The sequence below is a fragment of the Panicum virgatum genome, chromosome 3K (genome assembly GCF_016808335.1).
Source record: "Panicum virgatum strain AP13 chromosome 3K, P.virgatum_v5, whole genome shotgun sequence".
Lineage (NCBI taxonomy): Eukaryota > Viridiplantae > Streptophyta > Magnoliopsida > Poales > Poaceae > Panicum > Panicum virgatum.
Window position 1 is genome coordinate 16,324,982 of NC_053138.1, and position 13,682 is coordinate 16,338,663.

At 39.6% G+C, this 13,682-nt stretch overlaps 1 protein-coding gene and 1 long non-coding RNA gene across 3 annotated transcripts; one reads left to right on the top strand and one right to left on the bottom strand.

Moving 5' to 3' along the window:
• The first annotated feature begins 6,390 nt into the window (after nucleotides 1–6,390).
• On the top strand, nucleotides 6,391–9,794 carry LOC120697899. 2 transcript variants are annotated; one of them, XR_005684610.1, is made up of 6 exons: nucleotides 6,391–6,554; nucleotides 7,792–7,940; nucleotides 8,311–8,799; nucleotides 9,051–9,178; nucleotides 9,268–9,343; nucleotides 9,470–9,794. It is a non-coding gene; the product is annotated as an uncharacterized LOC120697899 (long non-coding RNA). The 2 variants fall into 2 exon arrangements; XR_005684609.1 differs by lacking the exon at nucleotides 9,470–9,794 and having other exon boundaries at nucleotides 9,268–9,443.
• A 655-nt stretch (nucleotides 9,795–10,449) lies between these two features.
• Nucleotides 10,450–12,804, bottom strand: LOC120697900. The gene is made up of 4 exons (XM_039981281.1): nucleotides 12,545–12,804; nucleotides 12,349–12,442; nucleotides 11,719–11,928; nucleotides 10,450–11,383 (listed from the first exon to the last, which is right to left on the bottom strand). The coding sequence occupies exons 1-4, from the start codon at nucleotides 12,641–12,643 to the stop codon at nucleotides 10,671–10,673; spliced, it is 1,116 nt and encodes a 371-aa protein (XP_039837215.1). The 5' UTR covers nucleotides 12,644–12,804; the 3' UTR covers nucleotides 10,450–10,670.
• Between the last annotated feature and the right edge of the window lie 878 nt (nucleotides 12,805–13,682).

Sequence of the window (13,682 nt, forward strand, 5' to 3'; positions counted from 1 at the left end):
TACACCCTTAATTGCATGCCTCCTACTACCATATAACTATCTTCTTTAAAACACAAATCATTGTAGGAAACTCATGGTTATCGCCGCAACGATAGAGATGTACCTCGCGTCCTCGCCATGCATCACGCTGCACGTACCTTTTATCCACCAGTCACTGTCAGGAGACCCAAAACATATCTACCTACATCCATCATAGTTTGCATGTGCTCTACGCACTTATCATCCATGTTAGAATGTAAATAGTTTTCACAGTCCATGTCTAAATACCATTCATGTGTAAAATAATCTAATAATATGTTGCTATGTCCATCTTGTATCTATTTTTTTAATATATTCACATATATATGTTCCATTTTTATCTTATCCCAATGTAACTTTCCTTTAACTTATTTTCAACTAATGTGAAAAGTATGGGCGCGCCAAGGCACGCGCAAAGTACTCGTATAGTTATACATCCACCAATATTTAAGATTCGGGACACCTACTCCCAACTCCTTGGCCCACCACCTCCTCCAGTCTCCAACCAAGAGCGAAAAGGAAGCGGCCGTCGAGCGAGGTCCTTCCGCCGGCGAGGTGGCCGTTCCCTTATGCCTCCGAGGTCCTTGAGGGCCTCGGATGCGAAGGGAACGTGCTGGCCTCTGTCCGGCGGCATAAGGTAGGTCTCTTTAGATGTAGGGTTCGTCTTCCCGGCGGCGTCCGCAGGGTGGAGGCGGCGCGGCCATGGTGGAATAAAGTCCTTCGATCCTCTCTCTGCCTCGTCTTCACTTACTCCGGTGACAACGATGGGGTCGTGAGGTTAGAGTTCGCCGGATCAGGTGACCGAGTTGGAGCTCCAGATTTGGACGTCTCTTGTACAGGATTCCTGTGTTGCACGCTATTGGCGGCGGCGCGTCGCAGAAGGATGGCAGATGGGTCAGTGGATGGGTGGTGGAGGGGCTGGTGCCTGATGATCTTGCCTTGCCGGCGACGGGTACTGGCCTTGGATCGTAGAAGCTTGGGGTGTGTCCCCGGCCGATGTGCTTCCTCGGTGCGTTTTCTCTGCGGCTCTTGTCAAAGCCTTTGGACGATGAAGCTTCTTCCGGTCCTGGTTTGCTTGTCGTTTGTCCCTGGCTCAGAAGGTCTCGGCGTTTGCGGAGGTGCGCCATGGCGATGGACGGCGAGGCAGCACAAAAGTTCCCATGGGCTTCATTGTAATTTTTATGTTTTCTAGGGACTTTTGTGTAAGATGGTATGGACATCTGTCCCTTCTGTACACACCTTTAGAAGGTGCATGTATCTGTGCTGGACTTGTTCACTGGTTTAATGCAGGTCACTTGCTATCAAAAAAAAATTTAAGATTCGGGCAATCTATGTGACAGTGGACACGTGGAGCGTGAAGTGGCTGCGGACGCCAACCAGTTTTGCAGGCGCACGTGCATGTGTTGAGTTGGGACACGTGGCCATTCTTGATTAGATGAAGCTGGTGCGAGTCGTGAGTTATTAGAGGTTTTAAATAGCCAGCTATAACTTCCGCTATAGACCGCTATAATTTTTATAAAGGGCAGTCGCTATGGTATTTAGTCCGCTAAAACCGGCTATAGCCTGCTAAATGCTGTAATAGCAGCTCTGCCGCTAAACGTCATAGCCGGCGATTTAAAACCTTATTATTACTCAGGTTCCAAAACTTCAAACTAACTTTTCTCCTAAATCATATATCCTTTTTGAAATCCATTTGAACTATAATATTGTTTAGAATTAGTACAATAAAATAAGATCCAATATGTGTATTTCTATTTTTTAAATAATATTTTCAAAAACCTATTTCAACATTTACACTTCAGAAGATCAACATTTCACGTAAAATATTGGACTAGATTGTCTAAAATGTTAACCTACTTTGAATAAATATTGAATCTAGTACAAACAAATGTTGGATTTGCTTTCTCTCTATTATAATAATATAAACTATAAATATAACAAATTAACTAAGGGTCAACAAAAAAAGGAGAAAAAAATCGAAAATGAAAGGACATGGGAACAGCCAACCTCTGTTGTACCTATTCTGGCGCTTTTTTCATTTTTATATTAAAAAAATAAAATTTCAAAAATATATGCCGAATAGGGAAATTTTCAAAAATGGGTGCTTGTCGTCCATCCATTTGGCGACAGGACCTAAATGTAAAAAAATTACATTTAGGTCCTGGCGCTCAGGGCGCATTAAACAGTGAACTTGTAAAATCGATATAAAATCGTAAAAAAATCAAAAAAAATACAAACTCAACTGTTCTGGATTCTATGAAACAAGATCTACAATTTTGTTACATAAAGTTTTACATTTGATCAATGTATCTTGCTCTATTTTAAATACCAGTTTAATTCACTTTTATTTAAATCTCAAGATCCATCCTTTGGATGCATGTCATCTTTGGCCAGAGTGTTGCATATGGTGAGCATAGGGTTGTACAAAATTGGTAGGTCCAGAAAACATTTCTAGAATAAGTTTTTAAATTAGATCTTGCAATATGTCTAGTTTAAATGAGTTATTTATCCATGCTGCTATACTGAGTATTAGAAACCATAACTTTTACAGTACCATTATTTTATTTCCTAAGAGCTATAAAAAAGTTTGGTAAATTTTAGATAAGCACAACTAGACCAAATGAATTATTTCAGATTTTTCTAGGTACAAGAACTATTTTTCTTGATTTAGATACAGTGATCAAATGAAAAACTTTATGTAACAAAAGTTGTAGATATTATTTCATAGAATCCAGAACAGTTGAGTTTGTATTTTTTTTTGATTTTTCTACGATTTTATATCAATTTTACAAATTCACTGTTTAATGCGCCATGGGCGTCAGGACCTAAATATAATTTTTTTTACATTTAGGTCCTGTCGCCAACTGGATGGGCGACAGGCACCCCCGCCTCCCATTAGGGGGCGACAGACACCCATTTTTGAAAATTTACTATTCGGCATATATTTTTGAATTTTTTTTAAATATAAAAATGAAAAAACCGATCTTTCTACTAATCATGTTTTCTTGGATTTTAATTGGGCTTTAAAGATATGTCTAATAAAAAAATTCCACAAGATGCATAGGGACGCCTGCTAATGTTAAGGGTAGCTCGCGCGAGTGCGATCCAATCTATCGCATAAGCGTTTTTGGGCTAGCGGCCCACTCGCTTCTTTGTGCTGCGATATGTTTCTGGCCTATTTACTGTCAGCTACACCGCCTGCAGGTGCGTGTTCCGGCCGCTCGGGCTTTTTGACTCGTGCGACTCGGTGAGCGCTACCTGCCTACCTGCGGTGCATGCTGATTTGTTTTTTCTCTCTTTTGATTTGTTTTTTTCTCTCTTTCTAATTTTCCTTTTCTTTTGTTTTGTTTATTTTTCTTTTTTCTAATAAAGTTAAAAATTATTCTTGCTTATTTTTTCTTTTCACTCCTGGTTGCTTCTATATTAAGATTTACCATAGTCATGCACTCTAAAATTCTTCTTTTCTAATATTTTACAAGTATGCTTATTAATACGGACATATTCTATTATTGCAAAATGCGTCCTTATCTTCTTCCTAATACATATGGTTTAAGACCTACGAGCTACTGTGGTTGATGCTATTTGTAAAGGAAAAATGATGGATGCAGCAGACACATTTTGTTCACATATAAGATCACCGTTTCACTCTGTTACCATATTTTGTTTTCTGTTCTCGGTCACTCTTTTTTCACTTTAGATGCAATGGTTCTTTTTATTAATGTCACTATGTGGTTATGAATCCAATAATAAATCTTAATGTGATGACATCATGTGTTTTCTCAGATCTAGCGGCCACATTTTGTTCCAATAAAACTATTTGTTCAAGTGGAACAATTTTTAGTTCCAATGGTAACAATTGAACAAATTCTAATATTTGTTCCGATGGAACATTTTGTTCCATTTTGTTCCAATGGAACAATTTCTTCCAATGATGCGATTGTATCCAATTGAACAAATTCTAATATTTGTTCCAATGAATGTTTCAATGGTCCAGTTGGATATGTCAAATTCTACAATGTGTTCCAATGGAGAACTTTTCTTCTCATCTGCCATGAAACAAAAAGTTCCAGTTCCAATTATATTTTTTGTTCCAGAGTAATGATACTTTTTTATTCTGTTTGTTTGGTTATACTGTACATTTTGATTTGGTGTCATGACTGTTTACCATGTGCTAATTCATTTAGGAGAATATATGAGTTTTATTTATTTTGGTTTGGTGTCACAATTAGAAAAAGAGAAAGAAACAGAAGGAAGGGTAGGATCGGCGGGGAGCGGGTGGCCGGCGGCCTGAGAAAAAAGAAAGCAAATATCGCTTCATGATTAAATTTTCTTCGGCGTCAACCAATCTGCAACGATTCACATGGCAGTAACGCCATCAGCTATCAGCCAGCTGCACATGCGTGCCTCGGTGGCTCCAGCTTCGTGATGACATCCATGCTAGTTCTTGTATATTTTTGGTTTGCCCTTTTTTCTCCTTCTCATGTTCCTTTTCTTGTTAATTGCTGAAAAATGTTTCTTTTATTTTATTTTTTCTTTATAAAGTTATAAATTTTATAAACATAGAACATTTCTTGCTGGAACAATTAAATTGTAAAGGTAGAACAAATTTATTGTAAAAGAAGTGGAACAATTGTTCCAGCTTTACAATTTAGCCAAAGTCGAATAATTGTTCGAGCTTCACAAATAAATTGTTCCACGGAAAATATCATCCAAACATACTAAGCGTGGTCTAGTTTTTTTAAAAAAATTAACATAAATGACACATACTCCCTCCATTCCAAATTATAAGTTATTCCAAGAATCTTAGAGAGTCAAAAATTTTCAAGTTTGACTAAATTTATATGACAAGATAATAACATTTATGATACCAATTAAATATCATTAGATTCTTTGTTAGCTATATTTTCATAGTGCACCTATTTAATGTCATAAATTTTTATATTTCTCTCTATAATTTTGGTCAAACTTTGAGATGGTTTGACTCTCTAATATTCTTGGAATGACTTATAATTTGGAACAGAGGGAGTAGCATTGTAATTTAATATTCATATAGCCACAGCCAGAACATCTTATGCGATCGACGTGCACTTGTGTGCAGGGAAAAACTTTCCGTCGGAAAACCGCCGGAAAACCGAAAAAAAATTCGTTTCCGCTAGTCACCGGGAAATGAAATTCTGGTACTTTTCGTCATTTTTCGTTTTCAAATTTAAAAATTCAAAAATATTTATAAAAAATTCGGAAAAAAATATGATAAAAAACTAGGTGTTCTTCTGAGCAAATAGGACTAGAACACACTCAAATCTAAGATCATTTGCTAGGCTAAAATTGCATTTTAGTTGAAAAACAAGGTTATTTATAATCTAATGAGGTAGAATTTATAGTTTTTTAGTATCCGACGCAGCTCGGCATTTCTCCAGACCCCTCCTCGCTCACCTCTCTGTTCCCCTTCCTTCCCTCCGACCGTCCGCCGCCGCCAACAGTTCTTTCCGCCGCCCGGAACCGAAATTTGAGTTGGCATGAGAGGTAACGAAGTAGGAAAGCACACCTTTCAGAATGCTTTAACAATTCTCTATACAAATTGAATCCAAAAAAAATTCAAACACTGTCACATGAATTGATAACCAATTCAAATCATATTTGTCCTGGATTTAAAACAACTTTCAATTGGATCAACCAATGTCCCTGAAAATTTATAGGCATATCCGCAATAACAAGAATAATAAAAGTCCAGTTGAGGCCTAAGAGAGAAAATGGAAGTTGTCACATGAAATGACAAGACTTTTAATTGGTAGTTTTTGAAATAATTAAATAACTTTCAAACCATTGCTCAAATGAAAAAGTTCCTGAAACAAAAGTTGTAGATCTCGAAAAACTGAACAAAGTTGGTATTCAAAAGTTTTTCATTTGACCTCGAAAACAGTAGGAAAATCACAACTGACATCATTTTCCGGTGGAAAATCACCGAATTTCGGTCGAAATCACCGAAATTTCGGTCGGAATTCATCGGAATTTTGTTTTTTGAATTTGAATTCTCTTTCCGTTCGGAATTAGCGAAATTTCGGCCAAAATTTTGTTTCCGGCAGTTGGCGGGATTCGAAAAAAAACGAAAAGGTAAACCCTGCTCGTGTGTAGTTGTCTAAAAAAGAAGTAAGATGAACACTTTCGCATAATAAAAAAAAATGAACGCAAGTGGCAAAAGGAAAGGGCCCACGGCTCGCAAACGAGCAGGAACCAGACTTGTGGGTCTACTGCAACAAACGTATGCGCGGCCCAAATAAAAAGATCGGATCACGTACAGCATACGGAAAAGCTTCTGCGACACCTCCTATCGCAGTCGCGCGGGTTATTTATAACAGCCCCCGGGACGCCCCTTTCCATCTGCTCGCGATATATTTTGGGTTCCAATTTTTTCAGGAGAGGAGGAAAGACGAGCGTGGGAGAAGCGGCGGCTTACAGGAGCCTCCAAGTCTGAGCTCCCGATGGCGGGTGTGATCGGGCGGCGCACCCTCCTTCGTCGGGCCGTGGAGCACCTCCAGGTATCCCTCGATCCCCTCTCCGCCCTTGCAATTTCCCCGATTTCGGTAGTGAACTCGGCGAATTACAACCTTGAGGATGCAGCTTGGAGTCGCTTTGTGCTGTTTGTATTTCGTGCATGGGAATTCCATCGAACAGGTGGTGGGCGCTCCCTCCATAGACCACCTAGGTGAATATGCTTGCCCATTGAGCTCTGGTAATGCTCCAGTTCTTCTCAACAGACATCATGAACTTGAAATCCCACAGATTAATGGCTGTGAATACCAATTGTGACAGATCCGTTCGATTTCCACCAAATCAAACCGATCCAATGCAAGCAAAGGATGTGAAACCTTGGGTAAAATTTGGGAGAAGTAGGGCCTCCACATGTCCGGCCTCTCACGTTCACCTTAATTGCTGACCTTGGTCTACTCTAAAAATAGGTAATTCCCCTCTTAAAACCAGCAATCCGTCTTAGTATTATCAGCACTGACATCAATCGGACAACTAAGTTCCACCTGAGAGCTCAGCTGCCTATGCTCTGCCACAACAAAAGTACTGTCTGATTCGAACAGAAACCTTGTATAATACTAAACTAGTGCAAACACTGTCATGAACACCCAACTGATCGATGAAATGAGCTCCAATTGCACTGATGAGCCATCCACTCACATAGTCCCTGGAGGCTGGAGCTTCCTGCACCCTCTTCTCCATTGTCCCATGTAAAGATCCATCATCTGCGCACAGTCATATCCAGTCCAGCACCATTTTAAAACAAGGCATTGACGATTGGTCCCATAGCAACTGCCCTCCTAGGAAGGCAACATTGGAACCCTCGACAATCTTTTCCACGTAGTTACTAAATTTTCTTTGCATTATGTACTCCTTCCATCCCAATTTCATTAGGACAATACTGACTCGCAAATTACTCTATTACTATGTCATTTAGGTGATGTAAAATCATAATCATGAGTACTTTTGAACAAGAATTTAATAATATCAGTTTTGGATCACAAAATTATGTTCTAATAGATTAATCATTGGTTAAAAGCTTGTCCTAATGAAACAATACAATGTTAGTGACTTAGTGGAGAAATCTTTGCTATGTGGGGTGCTATTGCTTCAGATTCTTTATCCCTGGTATCTTTGAGGATTTAAGATGTAAGTGTAACAAAGATAATATCAGTATTATCCTGCCTTGTCTAGGGAAGAAATATCCATTACAAGTGCGTTTCTGACTTCGGATCCTGCGTAATGCAGGCGGCAAGCTACTTCAGTACAGTCAAATGCTCCCATGCTGAAGCTAAAGTAAACTGGTCAGTGAAGCGGACTCTTTCATCCAGTTCATTCAACAAGCACAAGATTTCATCTGAAACTGAAATGCCACTTCGGTGAATTAGCGTATTAGAGTAAGTATATTCAGTTGTCCTTTCTTGATAGAGGTTTTGGATAAATGTATCTATTGGGTTGAACCATGATTGCTTTCACATGTGAATGTAGCTTTCTACTCGTGCTTTATTTATTATGCACTTTAAGTACGTCAAAATATAAGCCGATTATTTCTGCCTTTTGAACTGGGTAACTTAGCCAAAACGTATGTAGTTTTTGTGAGATGACTTAGTAAAAAATCTTATCATTCCATTTGTTCTTGTGAAATGTTTTTTTTGTGCGTTTTTTTGTTCCCTTGTATTGTGTTTTGAACCGGCAATTGAATGAAATAATATGCTGACTGACTATTCTAGGTTTCTTTATTTCATCCATTCTTTTCCTGATCTTCAGGCATGCTGCTGTTTTAAAGAAATCATTGAACACTATGATGGGGTTAACTAGTTTTATTGGCCTTGGATGGATCTATATAGCAATCAATATGTATCCAGATGGCAGCGCAAGTTGCAGTAACTGCCATTGCCATGGTTCAAAACCTGAGGTTCAACGAAATTAGGAGCTGCAAATACTATGGGGCGGCCATTGTTTGTTTTATTTGCCGAAACTCTTCTACTCTTGCTTGTGAGAGGAACTCTAACCTGCTGTACTCCTAGAAGACACCTAGAATGTCGTACTGTAACTTAAGACTCTTAAATTTTATGCTCTGTTTTCTGATGCATGCTTGATATAATATTAATTGGGAAATTTTATGCTCATTCCGACCTGGAGCTCGTACATTTGATTGCTCACTCGCTAGTGAGTCCGACAAGAACATGCTTGTCCTGGTCTCACTGATGGCTCGCTAGAGGCCAGGGTGAACACATGGAGCTCCATGCTGTACTGGTATCTTTGATTCTTCTATCTGCCATATACTCACACCAATTTACTTTTTATTGCCAGCAAGTATTGGGTTCCAGTGACAATTTGCTCTAACTAGATCATAGGAATCAAATTTCAATCGCTTGTAACTAATCCGGAATGAAGCTGACAAGTTTCAGAGTGTACGAAATTAGGAAATCTAGACTCTAGAGTATTGCATTGTCTTCTCGTCATCCAAAGAAAGAGCCACTGAAAATCAATTAACAATTATATAGGTGAAGTCCAATATATGCCAGAACATTGACGGCCAAAGGATTAAAGCATTTCATGAGTTACGGCAGATTAATTGCAGTATGTGCCAAAAAGGAGGGTTCATAATAGTCAGACATGTCCTGAGAGGAGAGTAAGTAATTTTGAATGGCTTTTATGTTGAGATGCATTTTTTGGTGCCATAATGCCAGTAGTATGACTGTAGGTTCCATGAACGTGCAGGGAAGTAGATGACCAGGTGTATTGGAGTATGAGTGGAGTATATGTTCTCTGGTTCCTTAAACTAACTAATTCTGAGGTAGTCGCATTGTTTCTGACTTCTGACTTCTGAATGCAAGACTGGATATTAGTATTAGCTATCTGATTTCAATTAGTTATATAAGTATTTGGTTCTACTACTATCTCGTTCTTTCAATTTCTGCAGTTGCTGGATATAAGATCACAAATCACAGTTACATCTTACATGACATGCCTCATAATTTTCCATTTGAAGTACTTGATATTTGATGCATGCCTGGTCAGCATGAATAAAGGGATTGATCACATACTAAGGATAGTTTGATACTATACTAGACAAATAGACTTGTAGTAGTAAACTTGCTTTGTGTACAATGTTTTTTTTTTGAATAAAGGTGTACAATGCTTTGAAAGTCACAGATCATATCACAGTTCGCGAACATTTGGGGCTTCATACTTGATATTTGTTCTGGTACATGCTACTTAACTTGATACATATGGGATCATTGATGAACAGAAAGTTGCATCAGTGCAAAATTTAAGACTTAAGTGTGTGACAGTGCAAATGCAATATTTGATGAGCTCTCGATCCGTGGCCTGTCACTGATGCTCGCTGGATCCACTCAATTCGGGTCCTCTGCTCACCAGACACGCTCGATACATGACCTGGTGCCACCCCTGTCGTCGCTCCCGCCCTGACCTCCCCTCACCTATCATTATCAGTTCCGGTTCAGCAACCACGGCCTGGCGCCACTTCGGAAGCATGGGGAAGGGGGGGGGGGGGGGGGGATGTTTTCTCTGAGTTTGTTTGATGATAGAAAATGAACGGTTGAAGGAGGGCTCTCGGGATGTGAGAGTATTTGGAGAGCCCACTCAAAATAGTTTTTTGAATGCTGCTCACCACACTTAGCAGCATACGCCAATTTTTTAGGGCGATCTCCTATTTAAGGAGAGCGGCAACAAAACAAATTCAATTTTGTTTTGAGTTTGAAAAGTTTGTTAATAGTTAAATTGTAACATTTTTCTAGATCTTATTTTACTGTAATGTTAATAGTGCTGTCCTATGATAGCCACAAATTAAATTCAAAAATATGTGACTCCGAATCTGTGTAGAGTACATTGACAGAACCGCGGAACGAAATAATTAAGTATGGTAAAAATAGCAAATAGCGAATGAGAACGTGAAAAGTATTTTCGCATATTCAATGATCCTTAACAGTAGCTTCGCCAACTAGAAACTGCAGCAAACCGGACCGAGCTTCTTACTTACACTGGAAGAGAGTACACAGAGCACAAGCCTTAAACAACAAAAGCTTCTTCCATTGCCCAAATCAGAAGACATACTGGTATAACATTGCTATGACAAATCTGAACATTATCGTGACGTGCTACTGGCTAATAGTAAGATTTTCCATCTCGTCCACCACATCACCAGCTAACTCAGCCTCCAGAGATCCAAGGCACTTCTCGAATCCTTCAAGGGCTGCAAATGCGTTTGCAGGTGAGCCACCAAGGTGCCCTATTTCCTCGCGCATTCCATTGATGCCATCATACAGTCTTTTTACAGCAATCTTCATCTCAGATGTGTCTTGTGGGGGATATACAGAAGCCCCAAGATCATTGACCTGGTCGGCAATCTCCTTGCAATGGCTCAGCAATTTTTCCATTGGCTCAACTTTGTCCTCGTTAGCCCCGTTCTTGTTACCTGTGCTCTTCAGCAAACCAGTAATGAAACGGATTGCCTCTTTCACTACCACTAGTGAATCAGATACCACCGCGACAACCAACTTAGCAACAGCAACCTCCTCTTCAGTGAAATCATCATCATCCATATCAAGATCAGATATCTCATCTCTGTCAGAACAACTCGTGGTGTCAACAGCACCATTGGAAGATTTTTCAGCAGTATTATCACTAGAATCACCAATAGGAAGTTCCTTCATCTCCCGGAGAACATCTTTCAGACACACACCTATCTGGGTCATGGCTCGTCCTATGGCAGTACAGTTTGATGTTGGCACCTTCTTGAGAGCAGCACAGGCTTCCCATACAGTTCCTGTTACCTGGGGTATAGTTGTGTTTCGATCAGGGCTGCGAGATTCTGCATCAGATTAAAAAAAGGATTGTTATCCGAACTAAAAATATTCTGAGGGATTAAAATAAATAAAGCACAAGACTCGAGGCCTGTGAATGTGACATTTGCTTCATTGCCATTTCAGATGTCCTTTACCATAACTAGAATCATAATACAGATGCAACCCACATATATGTGCAATTAAATCAGAAATTTTAAGTCATGTGATTCTTTCATCATCAACATTGCTTTATACTTGATTCTGACTAATAGTTTTCCATATAAAAAACAGTACGGACTATCTTGGGGCATTGTTTTAGACAAATAACAGCACCATATAAGTTTGGCAGTTTTTTACATACCATAAGCAGAAACAGCATGCTTGAACAATGAGAAGCTTGAGTCAACCACGTTCTTTGCAGAACCACAGATGGACTTGTGAAGAGTAGGTCCAGCACCGATCATGCTTCCGTGGAAAACCAAAAGGAAACCTTGTAGAATGTTGAAATATGCAACAATGTTCTCCTTCAAGGTCTCTACATTAGGCAAGTCGCCACTCCAGAGCATTCCAGCTGCAGCAAACGACAGGTATAAGCCCTCAAAAAGAATCGCATAGTGTCAATAAAACAGGATTGCTCTATCACAAATTCACAACTAGATAGAGTATTTACATTACCCCAAGAACTAGCTAGAAGCAACAAATACCAATGCAGATACTAAGATACCATAGCTAATTTGCTACATTCAGCAGAGGAACAATGTACAATCTGGTAACTGCTAAGTTAACTCACCCAAACCTGACTTCCTAAGTACTGATTCAGACAAAACAAGTTTTTCTTCTTCATTTAACGAATAAAACAAGATTTTCCTAACCTATCAAACACTCCATATGCACACCCAGAGAAATTCTCAATCAATTCCGCTACATATGCATGCTCTTTCAGCAAAGCGCGAGAAACTAAGTACCTGAAATCGCTCAATTTTGCACTTACCGACGGTGGCCTGCCTGGAAACCTGGTCGCCGAGCTTAACGACCTCAGACCACTCCGTCCGCTCCAAGCTCCCCGGAACCGCCTCCGCCATCATCTGAAACACGAAGACCGAACAAGCGTCAAGTGTGTGGGCGGCGCGGCGAGGTTTTCGCGTAGGATCGGAGCTGGGCCAAGACCATGGTAGGTTGAGGACTACCTGGAAGGTGTCGTTGATGGTCTGGAGATGCGAATCCAGGAAACGGGAAAGCTCGCCGCCGCCCGCCGCTTTCTTCGCACGCCCTCCTTTCTTCGACATCGCGGCGGCCGTGGCGGTGGCGGTGGCGGTGGCGGTGGCGGCGGCGCGTCGGGACCGGCCGACCGGGAAGAAGAGGGCGGCGCGAGCGGCGAGGAGGAGCCGACGGGGACAAGAGACGGCGCTGCGGCGGAGGACGGGTTTATGCAGTTAGGGCTCGGGCTTCTCGATGTCGGAGTTGCGCGAGCCGTTAAGAATCGCATCAAGATTCGTGCGAGAAAGTGTTTTCTCTCTCCAGCGAAACGCGAAAGCGAAAATGTTGTTTCGGCTTCGTGTTCTGTTTTAAAATTAGTTTTTTTTATGAACCTATTTTAAAATTAGTTGATACTCTCTTCTTCCACTTTTACAAGACATACTCCATATAACATGTTATGGTTTTTCAAATAACACTTTGACCATTCATTAATCATATATTTTATGGAAGCTGGAATATATTTACCAAATAGATTTTGCAAGCTTAAAACAATTGTACTAGATATGTATGATAATATTGAAACATGAATATAACTTTTGTCACCCGTAGCAACAGCAAAGGCATTCAACTAGTAGTCATGGTAAAGTATATTTGATTATAAATCCAATCATATAAAATTTACATTATAAACATAAAAATTATTAATCAAATATTGCAAAGTTTGAATTTTGATATACTTATGCCTTATAAAAGTAGAATGAGGGAGTAATTGGCAAAAAAAATAGTTGATAATTTATTGTATCACTACCAAAAATCTGTTGGACCTCACTCCCTTAGCCTCTTTTCTTAATTATCTGACCAATTTAAGCAGTACTGAAATAAATTTGTGCTTAAAACTGTGATTTGAGAAAGATTGTTCTAAGCTACTAAGAGATAAACTACCATTTTTATGATTATTTCTTAAAATTATAATCAGTTTCGCCTACACGTAAATTGAATCTCCTTATAATACCTAGTGTAGGTCATAAGTCAAGTTATGGAATTAATTTTGGATCATATTTGTTGGACGAAGAGCATGAAATATTTTTTTCTCCCGTTGCAACGTATACATATATATTTGCTACTTGA

Bases quoted from the DNA above. Each gene is read 5' to 3' on its own strand.
- LOC120697900 (XM_039981281.1), bottom strand. From the start codon at position 12,643: ATGTCGAAGAAAGGAGGGCGTGCGAAGAAAGCGGCGGGCGGCGGCGAG. The intron at 12,443-12,544 runs GTAGTCCTCAAC...TTCGTGTTTCAG, and splicing joins CCATCAACGACACCTTCCAG to ATGATGGCGGAGGCGGTTCC. The intron at 11,929-12,348 runs GTAAGTGCAAAA...CGTTTGCTGCAG, and splicing joins TTCCAGGCAGGCCACCGTCG to CTGGAATGCTCTGGAGTGGC.